Source organism: Grampus griseus (assembly GCF_964374135.1).
Source record: "Grampus griseus genome assembly, chromosome: 8".
Taxonomy (NCBI): Eukaryota; Metazoa; Chordata; class Mammalia; order Artiodactyla; family Delphinidae; genus Grampus; species Grampus griseus.
Genome location: NC_139002.1, coordinates 99,625,457 through 99,645,001, shown reverse-complemented (window position 1 = coordinate 99,645,001; position 19,545 = coordinate 99,625,457). Strand labels below are relative to the sequence as shown.

The window sequence follows — 19,545 nt, the reverse complement described above, 5'->3', positions numbered from 1 at the left end:
TGTAGTAAATTGTTAGGCTCTGTGTAAAGAATAGAGAATATAAAGATCTTCTTTGAAAGCTGTCTGCCTGCATTTCTGAGTTTTTATTTGTTGGAAATTTTTTGTCCCTGCAGTGCAGTTTGAGGGCTCTTTGGGAAAGCTTACTGTCTCTAGTGTGAATAATCCCCGAAAAATGATTGATGCTGTTGTGACATCTCGGAGTGAGGATGATGTAAGTGTCTGTAGAATTGTGTGTTTAAAAAAGTCTGGGTCATCACCACTTCTTTGGGGGTCAGTGGATTGGAATCCTAAGGCAGCCAGGCGGGACCGGGGTGGCAGGAGCCTTTGAACTAGGTCAGTCTGGCTGCAGGCAGCATCAGCTATTGACTCCAGTTTTTAAAACTATGATTTTCTCTGTGTTTTAAGATTTTCCTATGATATCCTCATCTTCCACTGCATTGTGCAACTACCTCTTGCCTATCTGTGTGTTCAGTTTATGTGTGGGTTGATTCAGTCAACTCTATGACCTTTGTCCACATTAGTTTTGTTTTAGAGTATTAACTTTCAAAGAGTCAATATTCTCAAAGTATTGTTACAAATGGAATTACCTATGTGCCAGTAAGTTATTTTTAACATGGGTAAAGAGTTCACATTGAGGAGTCTTGTCTCTTTTTAGGAGACAAAAGAAAAACAGGTTCGGGACAAAAGACGAAAAACCCTTGTCATAATTGAGAAGGTAAGTTTTAGAATTTGTTACTGTAGTTAGTTTCAAATAAGGAACTATTAAATGTATGTGTACTCAACAATGGGAAAGTAAACCATCAGTTAGTGTTGCATGATTTTAATTAATGGATATATTTGTGTAAAGTGCCTGTTGTGTGCAGGGCACGCTAGAAAGGAATGTGGCATACCTCACCTATGGTCTCATGAAAAGAACACTGCAATTGGAAGTCCTGGGTTTTTTGTCCAAGCTTGTTCAGTTAACAACTGTGAATGTTTTGGGGCAGGTCATCTTCCTAAGAAAATGAGAATAAAAATTACACTGTTCTGCCTATGAATTAATTCAGGTCTATTTAGTCAGCTCACATATATTTATTGGACATTCTCTGGGTGCTGGGCACTGTCCTGGGTTCTAAGGACAATCAGGTAATATATAAGCAGTTTGTGTTAAAGCATAAATACATATTGCAAGGCATAGAGCATAGGGGTTAGGAGCACAGACCCTGGAAACAGTCTACAAATCATGTCTTTTCCATTTCTCAGAGCTGTGACTTGAGGCAAGTTATTTAACCTTTCTATGCTGTCCTCAGTTTCTTTATCTTTAAAAATGAAAACTATAAGAGTCTGTTTCTCACTGGGCTGTGGTGAGTTAGTATTCAGTAAATGAGGACTTGCAAAGTGTTTAGAGCAATATGCCTGGCACCCAGTAGTAAAATTAGCTGTGACCGTTTTTATTAACATAAGGCATTACTTGGAGCAGTGGTACACGTTGTTTATCTTACAGTGCTGTTGCCGCTGCTGGAGAATTTGGAAAGTGTGTAATCATTTCACTGTCTGCCTTCTGGATTAGAGGTCAAGGAGGTACAGGGAATGATGTTCAAAGAATTTTTTAAGTTATTCCACTATGTTTTTCTGGGTTTAAAAGAGCACTTTTTCCCTCTCAATCTTATTACAATGCGCTCTCACTCTTTTGTCTTTATCTGGTATTCCTAAACTGTGAAGTTGTTTATCTAATACTCTGAGCTTGCTGAGGCCTGCTTTGTCTCTCACTTAGACCTATAGTTTACTCCTTGATGTGGAGGATTATGAAAGGCGTTACCTCCTAAGTCTGGAAGAAGAGCGACCTGCCCTGATGGATGAAAGAAAGCACAAAATTTGTAGCATGTATGACAACTTAAGGGGGAAATTGCCTGGACAGGAGAGGTAAGAGTAGTGTACTTTGGTAAAAACATAGACTAGCTAGACTCCTTCCTCTGCTACATTGAACTTTATACGTTCTACCCTTTGGATATCCTTCCTTACCATCTCAGTAAGCTCAAAGTCTTCCCTTTGGCCTCAAATGCCACTTCATATAAAATATTTCATAATTCTTTCCAGCCAGGAAAAAAATCTGTTTATTCTGAATTCATTTTTTCAGCAAGTACCTATTCAGGTATCTGCTAGGAACTGTGCTGGGCACTGGAGATACAGTGGGGAGCATTATTTAGCTTGTGTTGTTGAGCTTACAGATTGCATCTGGTTTATGCTTACTAATGTTCAACGTTGTGATCTTTATGTATTTTCTTTCCTACTAGGAGGGAAAGTATTATAACACTTACACTTCCTTGGGATTTCCATACAATACTTATTTGCTATGGAAACCAGTTGGTTTTCCAGTGGAGACTAAGCTCCTTAATATAACTTCTCTATATCTCTCTCATCTCTCTCCCACCCAGTATCTGGAACAGAATCTTGCTAATGGTAAATGTTCTATAAATCACAATATTTATTTGATGAATGCGAGAGGACTGTGTCTCCTAATCACTCCCTTTCTCTTTGCCCATTCAAGAGAATTGATGATTCTTCTAAGCCAGGACATACGCAAAACAGAACTTCAAAAAAGGACCTTCTTTTCGGCACACCTTTTCTGGAGTCGGGCTGGCAGGGAACTGGTTGAATAAGTTTGGGTTTATCCATAGATTTGACTGTTATGCAGCCATTAAAATGTATGTAGTTGAAGTATTATTTATTGCCGTAGAAGAGTGTTTACAAGAAGTTGTTGAGTGCAAAAAGTCAAGTAACAAAGCCATATAAATTACATGGACCCTTTCTTTTAAATGAAAGATAAAAATATACAATAGACAGCAAAAATGTCTTCAAAATGATAACACTAATAAATTATCTCTGAGATTATGAATATTTTATTTCTTTTTTCTTATATATATTTTCAGATTTTGCTGTTTTACCCATGTCATTTGTATAGTTACTTAAAAGTTAATAAAGGAAATTAATGCAAATAGTTTGATCAATTCTTTAACATAACAGTTTTTGAAATGATGATTTTCAGTATTTATGAAACGAAGAATTACTTTTTTTTTTTATTATTCTTTGAGACTATACCAAAACTCCACAGTAGCTTCTTTATTTATTTAGTTTTGGCTGCATTTGGGTCTTCGTTGCTGCGTGTGGGCTTTCTCTAGTTGCAGCGAGCAGGGCTACTCTCTGTTGCAGTGCGCGGGCTTCTCATTGCGGTGGCTTCTCTTGTTGCAGAGCATGGGCTCTAGGCGTGCAGGCTTCAGTAGTTGTGGCGCGCGGGCTCAGGTACTCCGTGGCATGTGGGATCTTCCCGGAGCAGGGCTCGAGCCCATGTCCCCTGCATTGTCAGGCGGCTTCTTAACCACTGCGCCATCAGGGAAGCCCCGAAGAATTACTTTTTATTATTTGGTTGAGAGTTGGAGAAGTAATTCTATTTTGTAGTACAGATAATTGTAGAGTGAAAATAAATGCAGTGTATTTACTCAGTAACATGTAAGAGGAAAAAAGGGATTTTTTACATTATTCTTGCTGGCCTAAGTTAGCATTCTTCTTTCCCTGCAGGCCCAGTGATGACCACTTTGTACAGATCATGTGCATCAGAAAAGGGAAGAGAATGGTTGCCCGTATTCTTCCTTTCCTCTCCACAGAGCAAGCAGCTGACATTCTCATGACAACAGCCAGGAACCTCCCTTTCCTTATCAAGAAGGATGCACAAGATGAGGTGATCCGCCATGTGTGGGACATCTTTCCTTTGGGTCTTCATAGTTGAAAAGATTTCTAGAATCCAGATTTCTTTTTGTCTCCTTTTCCCTTTTGTACTCTTTTATCTTTGGCAGAGTGATATGATTATTTAAGGCAAAAACTTTACTCCAGGCCTGTATTTTTAATGTCACTTTTTATCCAACAGACCATGTTCCTAAACAGGAGGAAAGCAGTAATTCTGTCTTACTTGGAAGTAGTTGTAAAAGCTGTGGTCTGTATCAGAATTGCTTGGGAAGCAGATAATTCAGCCCTACGCCAATCTTGCTGAATCAGAATTTACAGAGAGACGATCAGGGCTTCTGGGTTTATAACAACATCCCCAGCTGAATCTGATGCTCACTAAATTTGCAACTTATGATCTTGGTTACTTTGTTGGATATAAAGTATCATTCATTGGGCTGTTATTAGTAGCTAACATTGACCTGTAGACTTAGTTGAATGGTGTCCCACAGGAATTGGGCCAGTGCTTTTAAATAATTTTATCTAACCTAGACTGGGCTGGAATTTGAAACATGATTATCAAGTTGATAAGTTAACTCTTGGTAAGAATTGCTCTCTGCTTATGCATGTTGTAATACTTGAAAGATTAGCACAATTTAAAATAGTCTTAGAATTTCAAAACAAGGAATTGATAAGGTTAGCACAAAGGGCTAGCTAGTATTACTCAATGTGAGATTCAGAATAATAGAATTTATGAGCGTGAACCTGAAAGATGTGAAAATTATTCCTTCTGAAATGATAATAGGATTGAAAGAATTTCTTCATTCAGCAAATATTTATTGAATACTTCTATGTACCAGGCACATTTAGGTCCTAGAAATATAGCACCTAGTTCTAGGTGCTGAGAGTTAGGAATCCAAAGATGCCTGCTTTGGTAGAGCTTATCTGCTAGTGAGGAAAACTTGGTTAAGTGTAGAGGCTAAGTTTTTACCTGTATGCGTTAAAGAGTAATAGACCACATCTCTAAACACCATTTTTTTGAAGTAATAGCGTGTTCCAGGTCCTGAGGCATAAAATGTACGAGATAATTCTGGAATATCTTGTATCAGAAAGCATGGAAGCTAAACGATTGCTAGGGTCCTGTGTAGAAGATGCACAGACCACTTTGAAGGGGTCTCCTTTTGGCCAAAATGGGATCATTTGCATCAGAAAGAAAAGTTATAGGAGTGGATTGAAGTAAATCAAATATATTTAATTTAATGAGTTCACAATGGTGTGAAAAAATATACTAATCACCTTCAGAGATTGCTAGGCTATCAACTCATTATTCTGAAAGATGGTAAATAAAGGAAAAGAAGCATTTATCCTGCCGCATTACAACCAAATGTCATGGTGACCAGAGAGTGATAATAGAAAAGTTCTTCTTTATAGAAGGTATATCAGCTAATAAATTCAAAAGAAATGATAAAACTAGAAAATTGCAGTTTTACAGCTCCTAATGGAAAAGCAATCAATCTAGGCAGCAGCCATTACTGGTGCTACAAAAGCATTAGGTAAAAGGTGGATGGGGACCTTTACGGTGGTTGGAGCAGCCTGGCGACACCTGAACCCACTGATGACTGTTTTTGGTTTTATTTATGTATGTATGTATGTATTTATGGCTGCGTTGGGTCTTCATTGCTGCGCGCGGGCTTTCTCTAGTTGCAGCGAGTGGGGGCTACTCTTCATTGCGGTGCACGGGCTTCCCATCGCAGTGGCTTCTCTTGTCGCGAAGCACGGGCTCTAGGCACGCGGGCTTCAGTAGTTGTGGCATGTGGGCTCAGTAGTTGTGGCTCGCGGGCGCTAGAGCGCAGGCTCAGTAGTTGTGGCTCACGGGCTTAGCTGCTCCGCCTCATGTGGGATCTTCCTGGACCAGGACTCGAACCCGTGTCCCCTGCATTGGCAGGTGGATTCTCAACCACTGTGCCACCAGGGAAGTCCCCCAGTGTTGACTGTTAACACCACTAAGGGGAACAACCGGACACTATGTGCATCTTGATGTGATGCAGTAGAAAACACACAGCTCTCTCCATGAAGTTTTCTTGCCATGCACCACCCTGACCCCTCCATTGAACTTGAATTGAATCGAACCTCTAATTATCAGTTTTTATGGGAAAAAACAGAGGATGGTGAAACCTGTTAAGTGACACCACAGGGGTGCAATTAGCCAGATCCAAACTATGGGACAAATGACCCAGTTTCTTCAACAAATAAATGGCATGAGAAAAGGAGATGGACAGTGACAAAGGCGCTATTAACAGATTTTAAAAGCCTTACCAGCCGAATGCAATGTGTGGATTTATTTGAATCATGATTAAAATAAATCAGCTACTGGGACTTCCCTGATGGTCCAGTGGTTAAGACTCCACTCTCCCAATGCAGGGAGCCTGGGTTCGATCTCTGCTCAGGGAACTAGGTCCCACATGCTGCAACTAAGAGTTCGCATGCTGCAGCTAACCATCCCGCATGCTGTAACTAAGACCCAGCGCAACCAAATAGATAAATATTTTAAAAATAAAAATAATAATTCACATTGCTGGTCCTAGACTGAATGTCCATCAAGCTAGGATGGGCATGTACCAAATTGGCCAAAGCATTGAGGAAAGCTTTTGCTGTGTTGGACTATATTAACTGATGGCATTTAAAAAAAAAAAAAAGAATAAATCAGCTGTTAAAAGACATTTTCGAGACAGTTGGACAGACTGAATTTGGAATAAATATTGGATGATAATTAAGGAATTAAACTTTGTTAGGTGTGATAATATTGTGAGAGATTTTGTTAGCGATGCCAATTGAAGTATTTATGGATGGAATGATCTTATATGGGAATCTATATCTTAAATATAGATTTAATAAGGTTGGCAACCTGTTGTTGATTGAATTGTTGTTGAAGTTAGGTTATGGGTATGTGGACTTCACTATACTGGTCTTTGTACTTTTGTGTATGTTTAAGAATGGTTTCATTTTTAAAGCTCTGTTTATTTAGAGTAGTAGATCATGAAAAGGAGTTTTCTGCATCCTTGTATGCTGTTTAAAGTAGAACCAGCCATCACTTTTTATGCCATGGGCATTGAGTGCTGGAAGCACCCTCAATTTCCTTTCAAGTGTCATAACCTAGTTATACCAGTAGCTCTGTATTTTAACTTCCCAGTCCGGGCCTTAAGGCAAAACGGAATGAGTGGACCAGCAGGCTGGAATCCAGCAGCCTTGGAGTCTGGTTCCAGCTCCTAGCTTTGTAACCGAACACTGAGTTTCTGATCACTTAGCTTCTCTAATAATCTATAAAAATTGATTAATCATTTCCTCATTCAGCTTTTATAAAAAGATAAAACAAGGTACAGTTAACTCTGAAAATACTTCTCGATAACTCTGTAGCACTGAGAATTTTACCTGTGTTAGAGTCCCTCTCACAATGCATTAAAGTTGCCAGTTTACTCATGGCTTCTCCTCTATGCCTTAGACCCCTGAGGGTCTGTCCTGTTTACTATTTGTTTTTACCTCACACGCCTGGAACACATCTGAATGTGTTAAAGCATCTAACTATTTGCGGAGGGAATACTGATGTTTATCGTGAATCTTGCTATGGATTTGAGAAGCGATGTTTACACCCTTGGTTCACACAAGTAATGCTGTTTCCTTTACAAGTTGAGTTGAAAAAGTTCTCAGTAGCTACCATAGAATCCGCTGTTAAGATGCTGGTAGTATCTGCTAGGCTTGTCAGCCCTTTTTGGTTAAATCTTGCCTCGGGAAGTTGAATATACAACTGAGCATCCTTCCATCCGTGCCCACTGATGGGGTGTGACTGAAGTAACAGTTGCCGAGATGTGATGCCTTTTTTTTTTTTTTTGGTAGGTGCTGCCATGCTTATTGAGTCCCTTCTCTCTTCTCCTCTATCATCTTCCATCAGTGACTGTCACCAGCCTTCTGCAACAGCTAATGAACCTACCTCAGAGTGCAGCTGCACCAGCACCCTCCAATCCTCACCTCACTGCTGTGCTCCAGAACAAGGTGGCCTTGCCCTTTTATGTCCCTGAACTTTGAGAGGCGTTTAAATTTGAGTTATGAGTAAAAATAATGACTGCTGTGGCAATTGTAAAAAAAAAAAAAAGGCTTCCTTCAGCCTTTTACATTAAGCTTATAGTGATAAAAACTAGAAATAACAGTGGTTTCAACAAAATAGAACATTCTGTATCTCATGTGGAATAAATCTGGTATGGTGACTGCATGGTGTCAGGGGTACAGGCTCCTTCAGTTTCCCTTCTTTGCCATCCTTAGCAGTGGCTGCCATGCTTGTGACCTCTAATGGTCCACGATGGTTGTGGAATTTAAGGTTCCACTTTGCACCAGGAAGAGAGGTGTGTTTAGAAAGCCAAGAGGTGTGGAGTAGCTGTCTGTCCTCCTTATTTGGACCTTTTCCAGGAGCTCTAACCACGAACTTCTACTTAATCTCAATGGCCGGATCTTAGTCACATGCCATGCCTAAACTGCAGGAAGGCTGGAGAACGTCTTTTAGTTCACGCCATTGTCACCACAAATAGATCTAATAGGAGAAGGAAAGCATACAGTATTAGGTAGATAATTAACGGTCTCTGTCATAAGAGACTATTTCATATTTCATCTATATCAGGTTAAAGACCCAGAGACTCCTAGGGGAAGCTGGATACAGAAGAAGAACATGAGCTTTGAGACAGAGCAGGTTTCCACTCCTTCTCTGCCACATCCTAGCTCTGGGACCCTGAACACATTATTTCACTTTGCTGAGCCACACTTTCCTGATCTGTAATGTGGAGGTGATGAGGTCAGTGTCAGAGTTGTCCTGTTTCTTAGAAGAGAAAGCAGCCGTGAACGGTTCAGTATAATGCCTGGTACACAGTGAGCACTCACTAAGGGCCGTCTGTTACAGTAGAAGGAAAAGCAGACCCAAGGCCTCTTTCTTCTTATACCTGAAAACCTGCCAAGCATGGCTCGGAAGGGCCGCGAGTACCTCAGAGGCTGAGAGGGTGATGGTGCCTCAGGGGGCATAAGACAGGGGTTCTGGGGTAATCAGTTGTGTGCCTTCCATGTTATTTGGTCTCTTAGCTTTAATTTTGATAAAGACAGTAGAAAAGCATGAAGTCAGACAAGGTTATGTAACCCGTTGTTTTTCCGACAATGACATGAAGGGAGCTTTTTTGGAAGGCAAGGTTATCCTGTATGAGGTGAACTCAGAAAGGAGGGGATGGAATCCCAAAATATCCCCAGCTTCTCTTTATGGTCCATTATAGCTGTGATTCATACATTTAACCTAGGACTGGAACATCCTCTCTAAGCCTTTATATTTCCAGATATGTGTGTCCTTTTTTAAGGAAATTTTCTCTTCATTCCCTGATCATCGCAGTTACCTTTCTTTGTATGTTTTCTCACAGGTCTTAACACCATTTTTCTTAATTCAAATTCTATTTAATGTCTTTTATTCTATGAACTTTAATTTTCTGTATCAAAATTTGTCTTCATTTAACTCTCCTTTTTAATCCATTTCTGTTCTGGTGAACAGGAGAAAAGCTAAATCCCGCATTGCCCGTGGCAAGGAGAAGTTGTCTTGTCCCGTCGGGGTGGGGTGGGGTGTGGAGGACTGCTGGATACTGGGCAAGGAGAAGTTGTCTTGCCCTGTCGGGGTGGGGTGGGGTGTGGAGGACTAAATCCCGCATTGCCCGTGGCAAGGAGAAGTTGTCTTGCCCCGTCGGGGTGGGGTGGGGTGTGGAGGACTAAATCCCACATTGCCCATGGCAAGGAGAAGTTGTCTTGTCCCGTCGGGGTGGGGTGGGGTGTGGAGGACTGCTGGACACTGGGCAAGGAGAAGTTGTCTTGTCCTGTCGGGGTGGGGTGGGGTGTGGAGGACTAAATCCCGCATTGCCCGTGGCAAGGAGAAGTTGTCTTGTCCCGTCGGGGTGGGGTGGGGTGTGGAGGACCGCTGGACACTGGGGCTTCCTGCTTCCTTTGGGGGGGCTTGTTGCTGCTGTGCCAGGAGAAGGACACGGCCTCTCGGCTCGGCCCGATTCCACAGAGCAGCACAGCAGTGGGGTTCTTTTGATCCAGCGCCGTTGCCCATCTAGGGCTGCAGTCCGCGCAGCAGCGGTCCAGGAGGACTGGGTGCAGCGCCGTGTGACGCCCTCTGTCTCCTCTCGCAGTTCGGCCTGTCACTGCTCCTCCTCGTGCTGAGCCGGGGGGAAGACCTGCAGGGCTCAGACCCCACTTCAGAATCAACGCAGAGCAACCAGTGGTCAGTCTAGACTGTGTTTCTTCTCTTATTTTAAGTTCTTTTAGGTAATCTTTTCATTCTTTTTTTATATTGTTATTTTTGATTTTCCCTTTCAGGACGGAGGTGATGTTCCTGGCAACCCGAGAACTTCTGCGGATTCCCCAGGCAGCCCTGGCCAAGCCAGTCTCTATACCCACAAATCTAGTATCCCTGTTTTCTCGTTACGTTGACCGACAGAAACTGAACTTGCTGGAGACAAAACTGCAGTAAGTTGGAAACAGGAGAGTTCCACATCTCACTGAAGTTGGCACTTTAGAAGTTATGTTGAGGAGGCTGGGGGGGCATAAAACTGCATTTGGTGGAAGAGATTAAAGATTTCTGTCAAATGCATGAATATCTGCGAGATATAAAAGACTGTATTGGATGCAACAGAACCCTCATTGTTAAATAAATGTGAAGGGTACAAATATCTTAGGTGTTTTGTTACGAGAGTTCATACAAGGATGTAACTCTGATACAAATGACTGACTTCTGTTTTAACTCATTTATACAGGTTTCCTTTCTCTCTTTCTTTGTACCGTAGGCTAGTTCAGGGGATACGATAAAAGATCTCCACATGTGTCCTGTACCTCCTTTTGGCTGCCACCTGCACTGCTGCCACCACCAATGGAGTGTTGTTTTTAATGAGGGAGGGAAGGTAGCTTATTCCCCAGAGCGTCTTGTGGGACCGATTCCTGTTCACAGGGGTTGGCTCTGAATGCCAGCTATTTCCCCGCTGGTCTGTGAAATGTGGCTGGGTGATACTTCTGCTGGTTTCTTCTTACCGTCTGTGTTACAATTCTGCATGTCCTACTTTTACCCAATTCTTCTCAATTTTGCATTTTCTTTGCCCTAGAAACACAAATATAATCTCTCCCTTTATCCCACCACCACTACTCCAGTTCAGAGTAGATTGTAGCTTGCCAAAGGATTCCTTCCCTCATCCTACTGAAATCTTTTTTCATTGCCCCATATTAATATGACTGTAGGAGAGCCAATTAAGTAGAAGTCTATATATATGCACACACACCCCCCTATACACACACTTATGTGGTCTCCAAAGGATGCTTAAAGAATGAATTTTAGATTGAGAAATATTTAGGTGACACAACCCTTCTTTAACCACAAACCAGTTGATGTATTTTTAATCTGATTCTCGTCCCTCTTGTAATGAATTTGGTGGGTTCTACTTGTTTTCATATAAATATAGGGTATGGAGCACGTTTAATAAAACCAGAACTCTTAATTGGCTGCTGCCCAGCTCTAGGCTGAGAAGTTCTTTATCTCCTCCCCACTTGTATTTCCTTTGGTTCTGTCCACCTCAGTGAAAACAGCACACGGTTAAGCCTTTTTCCTGCTACAACTGCGGTGTACTTGAGCCTGTCCCCTCGAGTGCATGGAAGGTCACCCAGGATGGCCGTAACCTAGAGCCCGCTTCCACAGTGCAGCTTTCACACACTCAGTCTGTCTTCCTGAGGCTACTTCAGTAAGCCATGCTTTCACTTCTCTCGTTTCTGTTTTTATTTGGTGCCATGGGGAGAAACCTCCACACCTAACCATGGAAGCTAAGTCCGGCCTGTGCTGCTCTTCAGTTTCCTCCACACTGTGGGCAGAGCTGCCGTCCTCGCTGCTTCATCTCACCCAGGTCCCATTCCCAGGCAGCCAGGGGCCTGGGTCTGAATGCGAGCAGGGACAAGCCTGCTGTGACCCTAGTCACTTATCCCTCCCCCATTCAGCAGTCAACCAGGATAAAGGGTTTTGATCCCTGGTGATTATAGCCCTCAAGAAAATTAAATCTGAATTAATTTCACATGACTGTCCTGATGCACATTTTGCTGTTCTAGCCTTTTCGAATGTAGTGGGGGGACAGGTTATGATATTTAATGAGATTTAACATTTTGCACATAAATGTACAACAGTAAGGTCCTCAGTTATATCCAGCTCTCCTTGTTCTCCACCTCCATTTCTTCCCATTCAGTGGCCCTAGGTTCCACCAGCTGTTCCCCATGACATTCCCTAGCTTGCCCTCTGCCATCATTTTCCACTAGGCGCCTTTCCTACCTTCCCTTCACAACCGATCAAGTGAAGGCTTGATTATTATTTCTTCTTTTCTGTGCTTTATCTTTTTTGTTTGGTTTTAATTAATAAAAATTAAAGTTTCTAAATTTACATTTTTATAGGGTATTGTAAATAAAAATAAATTGTATACTTGAAAAAAAAATGTGCCTCCATTTCTATTTATTACTTCTGAGCTTTTTAATGTGTTTCTAGCATATTTAGATAGACCTCTTGGTGTTGTGGATTGGTAAGGATATTATTACCTAATTTTTTATCTTTTTTATTTTGTCATAAGGGAGACAACACATAAAGATCTTATGTTTACGTGATAACTTTCCTTTAAAAACCTAGCGTGCTTTCAGGACTTCCCTGGTGGCTCAGTGGTTGAGAGTCCGCCTGCCAGTGCAGGGGACGTGGGTTCGAGCCCTGGTCTGGGAAGATCCCACATGCCGCGGAGCAACTAAGCCCATGCACCACAACTACTGAGCCTGTGCTCTACAGCCCAGGGGCCACAACTGCTGAGCCGACGTGCTGCAACTACTGAAGTCCGTGCACCCTAGAGCCCGTGTTCCACAACAAGGGAAGCCACTGCAGCAAGAATCCCGTGCACAGCAACGAAGACCCAATGCAGGCAAAAATAAATAAATAAATTTATCAAAAAAACAAAAAGCCTTTTAAAAAAAACCTAGGCTGCTTTCGACCATTGTCATTTGCCCGCAACTTTTTCTTTTATATAAATTTGTTTGTTTGTTTCTTTTTGGCTGCGTTGGGTCTTCATTGCTGTGTGTGGGCTTTTCTCTAATTGTGGTGAGCGGAGGCTACTCTTCATTGCAGTGCGCGGGCTTCTCATTGTGGTGGCTTCTCTTTGTTGCGGAGCATGGGCTCTAGGCACGCGGGGTTCAGTAGTTGTGGCTCGCTGGTTCTAGAGCACAGGCTCAGCAATTGCAGCACACAGGCTTAGTTGCTCCATGGCACGTGGGATCTTCCTGGACCAGGGCTCGAACCCACGTCCCCTGCATTGGCAGGTAGAACCTAACCACTGTGCCACCAGGGAAGTCCCTCCTCTCCAACTTTTAACTACAAAGCAGAATTATAAATTTCAATAGATGGACTGCAGTTCATCTTCATCTCTAGACATATGAGACATTTTAAAAAAATTTTGGCTGCGTTGGGTCTTCGTTGGCGTGTGCAGGCTTTCTCTAGTTGCAGCGAGTGGGGGCTACTCTTCGTTGCGGTGGCTTCTCTTGTTGCTGAGTACGGGCTCTAGGCTCACAGGCTTCAGGAATTATGGCTCACGGGCTCTAGAGCACAGGCTCAGTAGTTGTGGTGCGTGGGCTTAGTTGCTCCACGGCATGTGGGATCTTCCTGGACCAGGGATCAAACCCATGTCCCCTGCATTGGCAGGTGGATTCTTAACCACTGTGCCACCAGGGAAGTCCTGGCATATGAGACTTTTTAAAGAAACTTCACGTAGCCCAGTTTGGCCTTAAGCTGCCCTCATGGTTAGTATTTCCTTAGCTCTCACTCATATCTCCTCAAAAGAGGTGGAAAAAAGTTGGTCATTCTTTATAGTAAATTCATGTTAATTATTTCAAACTTATCACAGCATTATTCATAATAGAAAAATTGAAATAGCCTAAATGCCCAAGATCACAATAATGGCTAAGGAAGTGATAATCTGTGTCATGGACAATTAGAATATTTAACCATGGAAAGTGTTCATGATCTAGTATGGGGGAAAAGCAGAAAGTATATATGCTTTGAATCCAATTCTTTTTTTAAGAAAATGTATATATGATGAGAAAAAAATTGGGAGGATATGCCCCTGCAGTTACCGCTGAAGGTGTCCATCTGTAGATGGCGGGATTACGTGGAACTTTCTTTTGCTTTCAGTATTTTCCAAGTCTTCTATAGAGAAAATGCATTGCTTATATCCTTAGAGGAAATATTGTCTTTGAAGAGCTTAGTTACATGGGAAAATACTTAATATAATGTTAAGTATAAATAGTTTTTATATGTGTATATGACTTAATCTGTGTGGGGAAAAAAATGGGAAAGGAATGCAATCAAGGGTGATCAGAGAGCAGTGGATGCCTTTAAGGGGAAGGGTTGTGGAGGATTTTGTGTGTAGTTGATTGTTCCTGCTTTTCCATTGTCCAGATTGTCTTCAATGAGCATGTATTGCGGTTACAACCGAAAGGGGGTTATTCTCTAAAAACAGCTAAAATTAGTAAACCCTCTACTTTCTGGTGAGAAAATAAGTTCTAGTGGGACAAAAATGTCTGACCTAGTTGTGCTTGGTTTCAGAGCCAGTGCATTTGACTTTGTAGCAGATGAATGTGCTGAAAAATATGTGGAAACAAGGCAATTATCCTGTGAGATGTGGTCAGGTATTCCACTATTGAACATTTAAAATGATATACTAGGGACTTACCTGGCTGTCCAGTGGTTAAGACTCTGTGCTTCCACTGCAGGGGACACGGGTTCGATCCCTGATTGGGGAACTAAGATCCCACATGCCATTCAGCATGGTGAAGAAATAAAAAGATGTACCAGTTGAGGGGGTCGAAGAACCACTTTGATGAGTCCAAGCCATATCTCCCAGTAAGCTTCCATATGTACACGAAATTGCATTTTTTCCTGACTGCTAAATCAAGATACATGGATCCCAGCTCCATCTCCAGAAAGATCTGCTCAAATCCATTTTGGTCTAAGTTCCAGTCAGCTAGCTTTCACCAAACCTGCCCTGTCAGTCGTCAGGAAGGCCAAGACGATCTTCTGAATTTGATAGAGGTCACTGGATGCCCTCCACCATCTACTTTTGGAGAGCAATAATGACCATTGTGTGAAAAGTCCAAGTGGGAGATTGGAAGGCGTCTTATACTTTCCTTCACCCAGCTATATTTAAATATATTGATACTGTGATCCTTAAGAAATTTATTTATGGGTTTTTAGGCAACAAGTCTTTAATCTGAGGAATCCGTATCTTACAATCACCATTTACCTTCTTGAAGAGAGGCACAGTTGTGAATAGATTGCAGGTCTCATAACAGCCTCTACTTTGCCTTTTATTTTGTGAATGTTGCACGTAAGGCTGTTCCAAGGAGCTTGTCATTTATTATTCAGCATGACTCTCTAAGCTCCCCAGTTTAGGCGAGTTCATTCTCCAAGGCAGTATTAACCTAAATCAGACCTGAGAGCTGGGAAACATCTAGAAGGGGGCTAGGTAATCAGTGATGTGTGCACTTTGCCAGTTGCGAATAGAATCTCTCCTAAGTTGCTTAGATTTTACCAATCTAAAAAGAATTCCACCACCACCACCACCACCCCGGAAAAACCATGGCTAACAGTTTGGCATATCGTCCTCTAAGTGATTTTTCTATGCAATTGCATACATAGATAGAATGGTAGATATTTTTACTTTTTTCTCAGTACATTGTGGATATCTTTCTGTGTTAGTATATAGAGAGGTATCATGTTTGTTTTAATGGTTGTATGGTGTTCCACTGCGTGCCATAATTTATTCAACTGCTCCCCTATTAATAGATTCAATCTCCAAATATTTTTTGCCAGTCATTATTGTTCATCCAACAGTGAACAAAGGTAAACCCACAATATCGCCTTACATTTCTGTAGGGTTTTTTTATAGTGTAAAAAGAACACTAACATGCATTTACTAGTTCAGATCTTCTCTATAACTTTTTGAAATAGAATGGGCAACTGCAACTGTACAGTACCAAAACGAGATCAGCAAGACCATCCAGCTGGTAAGGGCTAACACTAGGATTTAACCCGTAAAGTTTCAAGGTCCACATCAAGCGTCCTGGCTACAAGAAGACTCCTGTTACTGGACTCAAGTTTCATGTAAGAGCCACCTGAGAAGCTACAAGCATTTAAGGACACATCTGCAAACCCTTTTGATTGGGTTTTAATGCCTTCATTTTCAGTAGACAGATTAAATAATTCCCTCTCAATAATGTCCAAAAAGGGTAATTCAGGTTTTAACTATTGGAGCCAATTGCAATATATAAGGACCTGAATTACAGAAAGGCAGCTGTCAGGCATCTGTATGATCCTTTTGGTTTAAGCATCTTGAACAGGAGATTTAAGAAGAGATTTCCTTCCACACCACTTCATCCCAATATTTTGAAATGCATTTTTTATATTAGATATATTCGGTCACAGGTGGTTGGCTCACTAATTAGTTCACTGCGTTAATATGTGAACTCCACAAATGCAGCAACTGTCTTGTTCACAGCTGTGCCCCAATTCCCAGCACAAGGGCAACACCTAGCAGGCATCCAACAAATGTTCATGAAATAGTTGGGCTGTGAAGAAACAGCTTAAAGGGGTTATTCAGAGGACAGACCTTAATGTAATAAGTTAATCTGTGTGTACAAGGCCCATTCCACGCTACACTGTCACTCATTTTATCACAACAACCCCTAGGTCAGGAACAATTCGATAAGGTAAATCAGACAAACGTTTGTGAATGTCCAGCGTTACTCCAGGTACAGTGGTGACAAAAACAAAGGCTCTGCCCTGGGAGGATAGTTGGTGATAAGTGCTAAGAAGAGAACAAACGAGGGTAAATGAATGAAGAGTGATGGGATTTGTACTTTAGACAGAGAGGCCAGGAAAGGCCTTGATGGGCATATGATATTTAAGCAGGTCCATGAATAATGAGAAGAGGACAGCCATGCGAAGGTCTCAGAAGAGCATCCCAAGTAAAATGCAGGAGATGGCCTCTCCCTGAGATGAGAATGGGTGAGGAGTTCATGGGACCACGGCGGGTTAATGTCGCTAGAGTGAAGGGAGCTGGTAGAGTGACCACGCTACCTTGAAGGGATTTATTCACATGGCAACGGGAAGCCTTTGCAGAGTTCTTAAGGAAAAAGTACAAAACATCTGATTTATGCTTTTAAAAGTCACTTTGCTAGCTGGGGGGTATAAATTAGGAATTTGGGATTAACAGATACACACTACTGTATAAAATAGATAAACAAGGACCTACAGTATAGCACAGGGAACTATATTCAGTATCTTGTAATTATAAGGGAAATAACCTGAGAACGATTAGATAGATAGATAGATAGATAGATAGACAGATAGATAGATAGATAGATAGATGTATAACTGAATCGCTTTGCTCTTCACCTGAAACTAACACAACATTGTAAATCAACTATACTTCAATTTTTTAAAAATCACTTTGCTGGAAATTCCCTGGCTGTCCAGTGATTAGGACTCGGGGTTCAATCCCTGGTCGAGGAACTAAGATCCCGCAAGTCGCGCTGCACTGCGAAAAATAAAATAAATTTACAATAAATAAAAAATAAACATCACTTTGTTGTATGGAAAAGGAAATCGGCAAAAGAAGGGGCCACTTATGAGAAGGCCTCGCAACACTGTTCCTGCTCTACAGAATGAGGAGAGCGAGCCTTTAAAAGGCAAAGTGACCGAGGGACTAATTTTTTTTAAGTAGATTTAGGACGGATGTTACCTTGGGGTGTGTGTGGGGCTGTCGTTAAGAGAATGGGAGTGGTATAAAGATGTGGGAAATAGGTCATTTATATTTCTTACGTGGAGTTGTGGGATGACAGGGATTCATTTTATTTTTGTGCTTTGTCACTTTTATATATCATGTGTTCTGTGAATGTTATGGGCTGAATTTTGTCCCTCATAACTCAAGTTGAAATGCCATTTGCAGCAACATGGATGGACCTAGAGATCATCATACTAAGTGAAGTAAGTCAGAGGAAGACAAATATCATATGATATCCCTTATACGTGGAATCTAAAAAAATGATACAGATGAACTGATTTATGAGACACAAATAGAGTCACAGATGTAGAAAACAAACTTATGGTTACCAGGGGGGAAGGGGGGAGGGATAAATTGGGAGATTGGGATAGACATAATCATACTACTATATATAAAATAGATAACTAATAAGGACCTACTGTATAGCACAGGGAACTCTACTCAATACTCTGTAATGGCCTATATGGGAAAAGAATCTAAAAAAGAGCAGATATAGGTATATGTAAAACTGATTCACTTTGCTGTACAGCAGAAACTAACACAATGTTGTAAATTGACTATACTCCAATAAAAATTTTTTAAAAAAACCTCAAGTTGAAGTCCTAACCCTCAGTACCTCAGCATATGACCATGTTTAGAGACAGCACATCTGAATATGTATTAAGTTAAAATGAGGTCATTAGGGGAATTCCCTGGCAGTCCAGTGGTTAGGACTCTGAGCTTTCACTGCCAAGGGTGCGGGTTCAATCCCTGGTCGGGGAAGTAAGATCCTGCATGGCATGGCCAAAAATCTGAAGTCATTAGGGTGAGTTCCAATCCAATATGACTGGTGTCCTTACAAGAAGTAGTGGTGAGGACACAGGCACAGACAGGAGACCATATGAAGATACAGGGAGAAGACAGCCATCTAAAAGTCAACACCTCAAGACTTCCCTGGTGGCCCAGTGGTTAAGACTCTGCACTTCCACTGCAAGGGGCACAGCTTTGACCCCCTGTAGGTGAACTAGGATTCTGAATGCCACACAGCCAAAAAAAAATTAAAAATAAATAAGTCAGCACCTCAGAAGAAACCAACCCTGCCAACACTTTGATCTCAGACTTCTAGCCTCCAGAATTGTGAGAAAATGAATTTCCATTGTTTAAGCTACCCCATCTTTGGTACTCTGTTATGACAGTCCTGGAAAACTAATAAGTTTAGGTGTCAAATATTTCAACATTATTTTTTTTTTTAATTTTTAAAAATCCATAGGATAGTATGTATCAAATATGTATCAAACTGTTAACAATGGTCATTTCTGGAAGTTGTGATTATGGGGAATTCTGATTTTCTATATTTATATTTCTGAACCCTTTATATCTTTTATAATGAGTATATTTTGGTTTGTATTTAAAGGAAGGAAGAAAAGGGAGAGAGAGCATGGACATGATTTGTCCAATATTGTAGTGAGTGAGTGGCAGAAAAAGAAAAACTGGATTACATTGACAATCATTTTCCAACATTTCTCCATCTAACAGAGAAGCAGACATGTTGTATGGGACTTCCAAAACTGTTCCTTAAAAGAAAGGAAATTCCCTTTTGTCCTCGTTCCTTCCCTCTTCTTCCTGCCTAGAATGGAGCTGTAATGACTGGAGCTCCAGCAGCCATCTTGGGGCAAAAGATAATCTCAACAATAGTAACAATGCACAGTGGAGGAGAAAGACGGAGGCTGTGTCTCTGAAGACTTCAGTGAGCTACCATACCAACCCTGAGCTGCCTACCTCTGCTTTCTTTTCGATGTGAGAATAAACGCTTACGTGTTTAAACCAACATAAATTGGACCTCTGTTACTTGCGAATAAACCTAATCCTAATTATTACAAAGGATTTTTTGTTTGTTTGTTTTTGTTTTTTTTGCGGTACGCGGGCCTCTCACTGTTGTGGCCTCTCCCGT

At 41.4% G+C, this 19,545-nt stretch overlaps 1 protein-coding gene across 2 annotated transcripts in view; it reads left to right on the top strand.

Moving 5' to 3' along the window:
• PATL1 (PAT1 homolog 1, processing body mRNA decay factor) overlaps positions 1–12,215 on the top strand; it is a 36,768-nt gene extending 24,553 nt beyond the window's left edge. For both annotated transcript variants that reach the window (XM_082659487.1, XM_082659488.1), the window contains 8 exons: positions 114–211; positions 656–715; positions 1,754–1,902; positions 3,556–3,715; positions 7,588–7,743; positions 9,903–9,994; positions 10,090–10,239; positions 10,557–12,215. In XM_082659487.1, the coding sequence (XP_082515613.1) occupies positions 114–211; positions 656–715; positions 1,754–1,902; positions 3,556–3,715; positions 7,588–7,743; positions 9,903–9,994; positions 10,090–10,239; positions 10,557–10,578 (887 nt within the window). In that variant the 3' untranslated portion in view covers positions 10,579–12,215. The remainder of the gene's footprint in view (positions 1–113; positions 212–655; positions 716–1,753; positions 1,903–3,555; positions 3,716–7,587; positions 7,744–9,902; positions 9,995–10,089; positions 10,240–10,556) is intronic.
• The last annotated feature ends 7,330 nt before the right edge of the window (positions 12,216–19,545 follow it).